This window comes from Carica papaya, chromosome 4 (genome assembly GCF_054855325.1).
Source record: "Carica papaya isolate Zhongbai chromosome 4, ASM5485532v1, whole genome shotgun sequence".
NCBI classification, from domain to species: domain Eukaryota; kingdom Viridiplantae; phylum Streptophyta; class Magnoliopsida; order Brassicales; family Caricaceae; genus Carica; species Carica papaya.
The window spans coordinates 17536754-17548794 of NC_142312.1; the positions used below are offsets into that span (position 1 = coordinate 17536754).

General features: G+C 33.0%; 2 protein-coding genes across 2 annotated transcripts; both read right to left on the reverse strand.

Moving 5' to 3' along the window:
• Positions 1-226: 226 nt before the first annotated feature.
• Positions 227-2347, reverse strand: LOC110807345 (aluminum-activated malate transporter 10-like). Its single transcript, XM_022032464.2, has 6 exons — positions 1932-2347; positions 1675-1815; positions 1320-1592; positions 1125-1234; positions 897-1043; positions 227-806 (listed from the first exon to the last, which is right to left on the reverse strand). The coding sequence occupies exons 1-6, from the start codon at positions 2167-2169 to the stop codon at positions 417-419; spliced, it is 1299 nt and encodes a 432-aa protein (XP_021888156.2). The 5' UTR covers positions 2170-2347; the 3' UTR covers positions 227-416.
• Positions 2348-6028: 3681 nt separating this feature from the next.
• Positions 6029-11679, reverse strand: LOC110807353 (Serine/threonine-protein kinase WNK (With No Lysine)-like protein). The gene is made up of 10 exons (XM_022032475.2): positions 11128-11679; positions 10411-10500; positions 10186-10294; positions 9996-10043; positions 9744-9803; positions 7696-9294; positions 7349-7450; positions 7077-7247; positions 6858-6983; positions 6029-6772 (listed from the first exon to the last, which is right to left on the reverse strand). The coding sequence occupies exons 1-10, from the start codon at positions 11235-11237 to the stop codon at positions 6581-6583; spliced, it is 2607 nt and encodes an 868-aa protein (XP_021888167.1). The 5' UTR covers positions 11238-11679; the 3' UTR covers positions 6029-6580.
• Positions 11680-12041: the final 362 nt, after the last annotated feature.

A 12041-nucleotide genomic window follows, 5' to 3' on the forward strand; every position in this document is an offset into this window, starting at 1 on the left:
TTATGAATTTTTTAAATATTGAGCTGTTAAATTTTGTAAATCATTTTTATAATTTTGCCTTCTCTCTAATACTTCTCTTGTAAGTACATGAATATATGTATATGTATGTAGACATAATAAGGTTTAACAACTCATTGAATAATGTATTTGATAAAATCGAACTTAGTTTTCGAGTTGACACAAGAAAAACATCATCAATATATTTAACCATACTAAATTCAAGACTGTGTATAAGGATAAGTTTATGGAAAATACAAAATAGATTATAAGATTTTGATCATCATCAACACTCGCCACTTTCTTTTTACTAATATCAGCAGTTGAATAAACCTGTTTAATATTTAACCCACATATCCCTTTTTCATTCTTCACTGCATGCTCACACAATTTTCCTATATTCATCTGCTACAAGTTGTTTAGTTATTCTGATTTTGTTTCGACTTCTTTGGAGATTCCGCATCCTTGAATTCAGCTACATTGCCTAGCTCTTCAACCGCGTTAGAAATGACCTCAACCCGCGATGCAATTTCAATCAGCAAAGCAACAAAAGTTACTAGTGGAATGATCTCCATCAGTGTAGGAAGAGATTGTGGATTTGAGGGCGGACTTAAATTGAGTGAATCAGAAATAGATTTCAAGTCGTTTTGAAGCTCTTGTACTGCATTATTCATTTCTCCAAACAAGTTTACAGTGGATGGTTTTCGCATAGACTGAATACTTTTGCCTAACTCTTTTACTGCACTTGAAAAGATGGAACTCAATCTCAAGCAGCTACCTTTTACTTGTTTCTTTATAACTTGAGAGGCCTGTTAATGTGCAAAATCCTTCTTGCATTAACTACTTTATAAGTTCACAAAACAAACTAGTTAAGATTTTCAGAAAGACCAAAAATTAACCTTATGATTGTCTGAGGTCAAGCAAGTATTGAGAGCTTCTATACAATAAGCACACCTTCTAATTGCTGCTCCAATTTTGAGGTATTGTTCCCACGGGTGACGAAAGTTGAACTGACCATGAGCCGGCTCCCATCTAGCGAAATTTGCCTGCAAAAGAGGAAACTGTGATTTAAAAGAACTTCTTCTATAAGCCTAATATTTCCATATCTAATCAGTTCTGTCACGTACCATAGATTCTTCATTTCCCTTTGAGCTTAGGACAGACTTATAGCCAAGCAATTTTGTCTGGGATTCTTCATTATTTTGATCAACATTGTTGAAAAACAGGGTTACACAACCTGAAAAGTTGAAAAGAAGTGAAGGGTTGTTGGGGGGGAAAAAGGCGAAGAACCTAAGCATGAGTAGCTACAATGGAGGACTAACCATCTAAGGAATTGGCTAGTTTATTCATGTTCAGAATGATCAAATTATGTAGCTCTTCACCTGCCCAGACAGGGCATACTAGCATGATCACAATAGTGCACAAGGAAGTTCCAATAATAATGGTGGATACCCTTTGTTGAGCCATTTTCAGCAATTCATCAACCCTGTAACCTGATATTGTGACCAAGCTGAATGTGAGGATGAAGATGAGAGCTCCATAATCGAATCGTGCTTTCACTATTGGAATAAACCTGGAAAAGGTTGCAGCAGAACCTGGAGGAAAACACAAAGTTTAGTTTTTCTTTTTTCTTTTTTGCCATCAATTTGATCAACAAAAGATGAGTAATACACAAACCTAAGATGAAAACAAAGATGCCAACAATGAAAGGCTCATATTTTTGGCCTGATTGAGTAGCAACCCAGTGAACACCAACAGCAAGAAATCCAGCAACAGAAGTTCCAATCATTCTATTCAAACTTTTATATAGAGTTGCACCTGCAGCCAGCACGGACAAGTAATATTTAAAAATGTTGGAAAGAACATCTAACCCGGATGACATAACACCCGTATAGGAGAGTTGATGATTCGATTACCAATTTTAGGTAACTTACCAACAGTTTGCTCATAAACTACCACAACTGTCATTATTGCCCACATTGCATTTTTTCCAAAACCTTCATACAAAGGTCTCATGAAGTATAAGAAGGAGATAAGGGTAAGAGCCAGTCCTAGTTTAAGGCAATGTATCACTTTTCTGGGGTCATCTACGCCTATTTCCCATGCCCTCTCCAAAAATCTCCATACTTTGAAACCAAACCATGAAATCAGACCCTTCATGTTTAGAATCATTTTCTGTGTTTTTCAGATTGATGATGTAGGGATTTTTGTGGGTTAGTTGAAGCTTTGTATGACATATGCTGAGTGACTATTGAAGGAGTATAAATAAAGATGTGGATTTTTTTGGGTTTAACTCTAATTCCATCAGCTTAATTAAAATCCTTTTCCTAGTGGCATTCAACTAAAGTGGAGACACCAATAAGATTCACAAGCATTACTTAATCAAAGTAGGTAGGTGCATGTACAAACCTCATTACACTAACTGACTACACTTATTCTTTCCTAATCATGTTTTATTAGGTCATGATATATAAAAGAATATGACCTCTCAGCTTGGTTAACATCTTAATCCATTAAGCTTATTTTTAAAGTTTAAATTTGGTATGAGTTGAATGGAAAGAGCTGCACTTATTTGAAAAGCAGAGTTAACTATCAAAAATTAGTTTTCTGTTCCACATTATTCTGTGTCTAATTTTTTTTTTTCTTTTCTTTTCAATTTAATTAAGTATGTGCTTTAAAAAATTAGAATTTTTTTTTTTTTTTTTATAAAAAGAAAAAAGGGTTTCATGCTGACCTTTCAAAACAGTGAGTTGGTTTTATGTGTCTCCATTAAATAAAAGACATTGCTGCTAATTAGGTTTCCTTTTGGGTTAAGAATAACTACAGATACCAAACTTGATTAATGAATTAATGACAACATATTTAAAAGTAAACAATTGATAACTAGTTTCACTAATCAAACATTTTATCACTTAAATCCACTAAGTTGTAAGAAGAAACAACAAAAGAATATGAATTTTTCTTGAAAAAAGACAAAAAAAAAAAAAAAAGAGTATTAAATTCTATTAAATTGTGTTTGATCCAAATTTTGAATAATAGGTATGGGAAACTTGACTATAACACAAAGACTATATGTGCTTCTTTCTTTCTCTTCAAATCTGTTCTTATCAGCTCTCTTTGTATAAAATTTTCTGATGGGTGTAAATACTTGTTATATCTACAAAGGTAATCAGTCACCACCAAACTCTGTTCATAATATCTACAAAGGTACCATGTGAGGGAGCTAAAGAAGATAAAGGGAGAATGAGTTGATCCTATATTCTCCAAATGAACATATTGTTATTTTCTCTCATGTGCATATTGGTACAACTAATTTCTCCCATATACTTGGTGCATCTCTCTCATTAATAACTTGTCTGACATATATTATATCAACCAAACACATCAAATCTTTCTTATTTTTCTTATGTAATTTTATCCTCACATTATAATTACTCCACCAAAGTGTATTTTCTGAGTAAAATCTTTCATCTTTACTCTCTCTCTAGGTATGGAAGTCATTTGAACCACTTTGGAACTTAGTTGGTTAACATGGGTTTATTATTTCTTGTGTGTGATGCAACAAATTACCAAGAAAATAAAAAATAAAAAAATAAAAAGCACAATGAAATGTTAAAAATTGCTCTTAGAAGAAAACACAAAATATCACAAGACTTCGTCATTGCATATTTAAAATCTTAATTGCGGTTGCAACAAAATTTATGCCTTTTCCTCTCTAACTTTGTGGTAATCTTTTTGTCAAGCAAGGTTACTTTGAAAAACTTCTTACAAATTTCTTTACTTGGATCTACTTAAATCATTTATTTTCTTTTTGTTCAAGGGTTCCAAAACCTCTATTTTAAGTATTTTGAAGTGACATATAATGTCAGAAAAATTCTTCAACTCACTTCAATTGTTTGAGACCATTTTTAATTTACTTATTTTTGTTGGCGCCAATATGGGCTCTCTCCTTCAAAATTACATGATGCAAGTTTTGTAATACTTGGATATTTGATCATACAAATATGCTATTTCAGCATTTGAAGAATCCTTTTCAAAGTAAAATTTGTTGTTTATATGACCATATCATTCAAAAATACCACAATATATTTTTTAAGTAATGGCTTGAAAATGTCATTTGTTATACCTCGAAAGGTGGCAGATGCATTTGTAAGTATGAATGACATTACTATAGTGACCTTCATGAATTTGAAATGTGATTTTTTTCTATACCTAGATATTATAGCCAAATTTGGTAGTAGTCAATGATTCGTCTAGCACAGTAGTTTTTATATCCTTGCGAATGGTGAATGAACTATCAACGTGATGTCCCAAGCTCAATTACTATCATTTTTAACAATTTTTACATTTAAACTACCGACCCTTAAAAACTAAAATTTAAATTATTGGTTGTGTGTAACTTCATCTCTTATATAAAACTCAAAAATCATATATTTTTCTAACTTAGAATTAAGATATCACAATCTCCACCACTCATATTTTTGATGTCTTAATCGAGATCATATATGATGATGTAAAACTATGCAATTTTGACTAAGAATTTTTTAGAACTAAAAATTATTAAATTAGTAGTCTGGAGTCACGAACCTAATATGTGTTTTGATGCCATTTATAATGTCTCGAGTCTCAAGCACTACTAATCTAATAATTTTTAATTTTAAAAAATTCTTAATCAAAATATTGGTCGTATATGATTTGAGTCCTTTTATAAAGAAAAATAATCAAATATCTTTATGATATGAATAATTACTCAAGTTACACAGTATCAATGATTTGAATTTGAGTGTCTCTAAATTAGTAAATTAAGTATAAATTTTTTTATACTAATGGCACTTAGAACTATCGCATTACAAATAATATTCTACCACATGCTAGTTTAGTAACAATAGGTTTGTGTAATCTTATAAAGATTATTCTTAATATTTGTAAGTTCATTTTTCATGTATGATCTCAATCATTTTTACTCTTTTTTTTTTTTTTTTTTTTTTTTTGGTTTCTGATTGTTTTACTAATTTATCAAATAATACAACAAAGCTTAAAGGGAACTTTTATTGTTTGAAGAAATAATTAATACTAAAAAAAGGTAGCAATAGATATAAATAGAACTTGGTAAAAATAATACTATGTATTGGACACTAGTATTAGGACAATGCAATTTTATTTGAAAACAATAATTAAAAGTCCATCTCTTCTCTATGCTTACATATAAGTTTGGAGGAATAATTGAGTGCCTCCAACCCAAATTAAATCAAACCATCTCATGGTGTTATTTCTAGAGCTTGACTTGTCATTCTAGTTAGTAACAATTTTATGATAAACTTTTAATTTATAAGAATGACATGATATATTATTTATAGATTATCACATTCTCCTCTTAAGTGCAAGTTTGTTAGGTTGAATCCGTGAACAAAGAGAAAATATGTGGTTAATTAATTATAATATTAAGATAGATGTGTGTGTGTGTGTACACACACTTGCTTACACACACACACACACCCATCTTTCAGTTCTTCAAGTTTATTAAAATAATTTTCTTGGTTTGAGATCTAACTTTTAGAACTCCATAAGGTTAAACTTTTTTGTATATTTAATTGTCGCCTCATTAGTTACAAATTTATTCAAGTCAAGTTGTCTTATAGACTATGACACTTTCTTTTAGTGGATGTTTGATTATATTTACTAGGTGTTTAGGCAACTTTAAAAACCATATTCAAACTTATATATATATATATATATATATATATATATACATACAAAAAACAATGTAATACACAATACAATATTCTACATCACCTTCCATCATCAATATCTTGTAATTTTATAACATTTACTTAATAACCTCTCTTGAAGTTCGTCATATTGACCAGATGATGTTAACCCCCCCTTACTTTTCATTATTCATCTTTTTCTTTTACCAACCAACATAATTGGTAATAGTTATAAATAAATACTTACTTTCTTTAATAAATTTCTTTTTCAAATATGAATGCTTTAAATTACGAAACACACAATTCAGAACTTGAACTCGCACTGTCAAAAAGAAGAATAAATTTAGGAACTATCCAAATAAAAATAAGAATTTAGTCTCCCATAGATTTTGATGGCCAGTAACAATATAAGGGAAGGTTACTTGTAGGTGGATAGAAAAATTTCTACGACTGTTCTAAAAGGAACAGAAAGGCCATGAAACAATTTGGTAGTTAGCCTATAACTTTTCTATTAGCATCAGACTATAAACAGGTTATGGCAGTAGCAGCCAAAACAAATTGCAAACAAAAACAAATAGAGTTTTTCGGCAACCTCATGTCTGTTCACTAGTATGTAACCTAAGATACACCCAATCAATGCTAAGAAAACTTCCTATCCAGGTTTTTTTCTCCTAAAGTTATTTAGTTTTATAAAGCTGTATACTTCAGCATTTTCCTACTCAGGATGGCTTGTCAATCCTTCAAAAATGATTCCTACTCAAACAAATTTCATTTCCATTTCCATTTCTCATTAGGTTGTTAAAATGGAACATGGAACTTCCTTTTCATCTTCATCCATCACCTCTGCTTTACAGAAAGTTATCGACAGAATCTTTTTATAGAGCACCCAGTTGATAGGTCATAGCCAGATTCATGGGCGGCGGAAGCAAAGGCTGTTGACAACCATTTAATGTGCTATCCATGATGTTACCTCCTTGATTTGTGGAATCAATCTCACTAATATCCGTCTGATGTAGAAGCTGGACTAGGAACCAAAATATATCCAACCGTGTTACATGCTTGTTTGCCTGTAAAACATTTTCCAATCAATTTTCTAAATTGTACTTATGTCGTCTGAATTTGTTGCTTAAGGTCTAGTGTTTTTGTATTTACCACAACGACAAAGTGGGCCCATATTTTACTTTTCCGAACCTCCATAACTCCCTTCAGTATGTTCAACCCGAAACCCCTAATATTGTCTGCTATCTCAAGGAAATATCCTTGTTCCTCACAAAGCATCTGAAACCAAACATAAGAAGAAAATTTGAACTGAGTCCCGGTAATGGAAGGTTCTTCGAGCTATTAAAAAAGGACTTTTTTTCATTCATGTACCTCTATAAGCATGTGACCAGGGGGGCTAAGATCCTCAACTATAATTGGGCAAAACATTGTTTCTCCTCCAACTTCAAATGCCCATGTAGCACCACCACCATCAACATCACTACTGTCACCGTGACTCTCACCATTGCTGTCTTTTAGAAGTCCATGCTGCCGGTCAATTAGCTACAAAATCATTTGAGATGAGTAGTAATCATGGGAATGTGCTTGTTTCTTTTTCTTTTCAGATTGAATTTTATAGATGAAATAAAAGAAAGTCTGCTTACCTTTGGCTGATTAGTCTGTTTAAGCTTGTCTGCGTATTTTGTCACACTTTGCAAGAAAAGCATGTATTTGATCGTGAGATCCAACAAAGCATCAATACTACACTGTAAAATTAGCCGCAAAATGTTTATTAAAGAATGAACAAAAATATCAGCACCAAATACTACAGTTTGCATGGTAGAAAATAAGAACATAAATATCAGCACCAAATACTACAGTTTGTATGGTAGAGAATACCTTTCGAAAAAAAAAAAAAACAATAACTGTAATCCTTCATAATATTCCAATTTTTTGATGCACTTTTTCCCTAACTTATGTTAATCCGAAAAGCAGAGAGTTAAGCATGTACCTTTGCACCATTGGGTATTATTCCTCTCAACTCTTTGATACGATCTTGGATCTGCTGACGGTCTTTTGGCCTTGGCCGTGTACTTTCCCCAGGTCTAGCCCTTTTCCTGTTAGTATTCATTGGCTCCTCGAGCTTCTTAGTAGTTTTTATTACTGCATTTCCAGCATTGATGCTATAGCTATCATCAATCCACAAACCCACCTGTGACTTTGGAAGAACTTCCTTTTTGGATCCATTATTATTTAGTTTGTTCCAATCTGATGAGGGCTGCTTCAAATTCATGCTTCCAGCAGAGCAAGAAAGACTTTTTACCAACTCAACTTGATTACAATTAGATGATGAACCTTCTACTTTCCTTCTTTTAGTAGTAGAAAAATGCTCCTCTAAACCAGATTTAGTAGAACTGGAAGTACCAACACTGTCTAGAAGCTCATTAAGTCCTTCAGAAAATAATCCTTCCTGTGGAGTGGTCTTGAAACCAACCTCAAACTCTGATTTGAGTTCTGCTACGCCACTACTGCTAGCTGAGCGAACAGCACTCACTACTGGCATTAAAGTTTCTTCCCAACTCTCCCCACTTTGGTGACACGCAACACTCAGTCCGAAAGCATCAAAGAGATCATTCTCAACATTTTGGATTATCATGGACACTTCTTGTCCATCAGATATGACAGTATCAGCATCAGAACATTGTGCAGATTTGGCTGAACATTTGATTGGATTGTCAGCTAAAGAATTCAATCCAATAAGCCCAAATGACTCTGACATGACATGCAGGGGTTGTGAATAATAATCATTTGCTGCATTTAGTATTTTGTCAATGTCGTATTCTGGTGACAGGGCAAACCACTGAGTCAGATCATCCACTGCAAAGGCGCTAGAGATATCAGCCAATAAATCAGCTTCCTTAAATTTCTCAGATATATTAGGATGGTCAATTGCTCTTTCAAGAGGACAATTTTGGTCAGGAGTCAGTTTTCCAGATCTGTATTGATACTTCAAGGAAACATTTGACTCCCCTAGACAACTTTTTATTGCAGATCCTCGAGATACAAGAGTGTCTGTTTTTGCAACAAATACACCTGGAAGATCTTGCATTCCTTTTTCTGGCAGTGATATTGGTTCAAATGCTGCCAAAATAGAATCATCACTCCATGCACTATTAGAAGGAACATTGTCAACTGAGTTGTTGACAGAAGATGTAGGTAGGCCAAAACTCTGAATCTTGGTATTAGGCTTACTAGATAATTCGCCTTGAGCTTCTGGAACATCTGTTTGTAATTGATTGAAAACATGACATGAATCCCCATGTATGGGAGTCATGTTCCCTATGAAAAAATCAGATGTGAAAGAAGACTGAGATGGGCTTGCTGACAAACAAGCAGCATTTCCTATCAACTCAGTTGAGCTGCCACCATACACCTGGACCAGATTCCCACTGGAAGAATTTTCTGATGCTATTAATGTAGCAAACAACCCATCAAGATCATAAAAGTCCGAAGATGACGATGCATGTTCCAGTGGAATAAGCCCATCAATACTTTCCATGCCTTGAAGCATTCTTTTTGTTTGATCCAAAAATTCCAAGCTCTCCAAAACCTATAACCAATTACCACTGCTTTCAGTACATTATGTGTTTCTTTTTTTTTTTTTTTTTGCATTAGATTAAATAGAACTCAAGCACAGACTTCAAATATTTACTTCATTGAGAATTTCAATTTAGAATCTAATGAATTTGACACCTTTTCCTTATAAGACTGCATCATGGTTAACATACCAACTTTTCAGTTTGGAGTTACCATAATGAGAAGTAATTTCTCTTGGCCTATGATCTACCAAGTAACACAGCATAATTGGTTAATAGAAAACTTGATAATGCTTTACTTTTTTAGGCTCTCATGGTCATTGCGACTTTGTGCAATTAGGATTCTGAAGCAAATTGGTCAAGTGGTTAACACAAAGGCCTCACATATCAAGTCATTGATATAACAAAATTTGTCTCCCGCTAAACCAAGGGTTAAATTATTACTTATGTCCATTGTACTAACCTTCTGAGTGGATCCAAACTGTACGACTCCTCGTGATCCAACAGAGATTGTGACAATCGTCTGCAAATGGGAGTAATTGTTAAAAATTTTAGCTTGAATGAAGAAAGGAACCACATGTACCAAACTTGATATAACCATGGTATACAAACAGCTCAAATAACATTACAAATTGCAATGATACGCACAAAGGCATAATATATGCTAACGCAATTTGTCTTCTCACACATATTTAATAACAACGAAGATACTAACCTTTATTCCAGAAGAAAATTGATGATGGAACTCGGTGCTGGTTTCCTCCTACAGAATGAAAAGAAAATTTGAAGTGAATTTCAAAATTATAACCGCTAAACAAGAAATGCTGCAAACTACTAGGAGAAGTTTTGTAATTTGCTGTGATGAAGCTTAAAAATATTCAATAGTGCATAAGAAAAAGAAAAACCTGAAATATATCTTGATTTGTAACAGAACCAATTGAGTTGGACTGTTCACCATGAGTATCAAAGAACACCCAACTATGGCTACCAGCCAAAGCAGCTTGCCCAATGATTCTAATTCAGACAAGAAAGACGTGATTAACCCCACAGGAGATCATTTGGTGCCCTAAATTTTCAAATTGATGACAATATCTTCAGGATAACAATTAGTAGTTATATTGTGAGCATACCCTTTGCCAAGCATGTGGACCTGTAGAAGCATGTGATTAACCACTGTTCCCATCTGGTCTTCGTAATACGCATCTTCAAAAGTCAACAACCTATTAACATTGTAAAACAGACGTTCACAGTTAAGAAACTTTTGACAAATTATTTACTATTTCCCATGTTTAATCTCCAAGATGAAATGTTAAAAATGGGGCACTGTGAATTTTTGATCCCATGCAAATAACATAAGTTGAAAGAAAACAAAAAGATGGTATCTAACTATCCTCATTAGAATCTTGGTCCAAGATGAAATGTTAAAAATGGGGCACTGTGAATTTTTGATCCCATGCAAATAACATAAGTTGAAAGAAAACAAAAAGATGGTATCTAACTATCCTCATTAGAATCTTGGTGAAAAGAAATGCTGCAGAAAAAAGATTTTTGAAAAAATTCTCAAGAGGCAAATTTAACAAAAATGTAAAAGGGATAGAAGATAAGAAAACAAATTAATGCAACGACTAAACTTAGATCTTGAAAAAGAATTTGAAGCTCATTTCATTAGAACATGGAAACAAAAAACAAAATACATAATAAAAGATAACTATAAAAAATTGAAAAAAAAAAAAAAAGAGAGAGAGAAACAAAGCAAAACAAAAATGTAGAAAATATGAGAAAGAAGAAAAAAGCTTAAGCAAACAAAACATGCAAAACTGAAAAAGAAACGAAAAACGAGTACTAACAAGGAATTTCTCTTATCAAAGCGCCAAAAAACCCCATAACACCACCCATTACTGCAACAAAGTCTCTTAAGCGCCTGCTTTAGCACTGAACCCATCTCAGCTTCACTCATTTCACGACTCAAGAACAAAACAATTCGATCCAAACCTCATAACCCGGTTCCCATTAAACCACTCGGGTCAAACTCAAACCCGCTGAACTCCGTTGCATTCTCTTCCTAAAGCTGTAACTGTTTTCTTGCAAAAAAAAAAAAAAAAAAAAAAAACGCTTCCTGATCGCAGCAAAGAAACCGGAGTGCTGTAAAGGGTAATATTCAGATGTTTCGTAACAGAAAAAACGAGAAAATAAAAAAACTGCTTTTGCTGCTCGTACAGAACACAAAGTGTTAGGCGTTTAGTGTTTTGCTTTTGTTTGCAGAGAAAATAATGAGGGAAAAGAATTAGTGGAAGAGAAAATTAGTATATGAACAGAGAAAGAGACCATGAGAGAGTTGGGGCGTAAAAGCTTTGTATCGCATATATTTACTAGTTATATATAAATCTCCCTCCTTATTATGGACAAAAACCAAATCTGATAATACCCTGAACTTCAAGGGAACAGTGTTGAATGTTTTTTTATCTTTTGTTTGGGATTCCCGGTGACGTCTCCTATTTTCGATTACTCTGTCTCGATCATCTCACCGGCTATAGCCGGTTGTCTCGGTAGATTTTTTCTTTTTGCCTTTTTTTTTTTTTTAATAAAAAATTAATTACCACTTAGAATTTAACCTTGAAGATTTGAGATAATAAAGATGATAAAGATTGGGCTAATTAATTCCAATTATTTAAAATTCATGCACTATTAAATATAAAATATGATTTTGATTTTATGTATTAAATAAAGATATTTTGATGGAGCAAAATATGGTCCATGATTA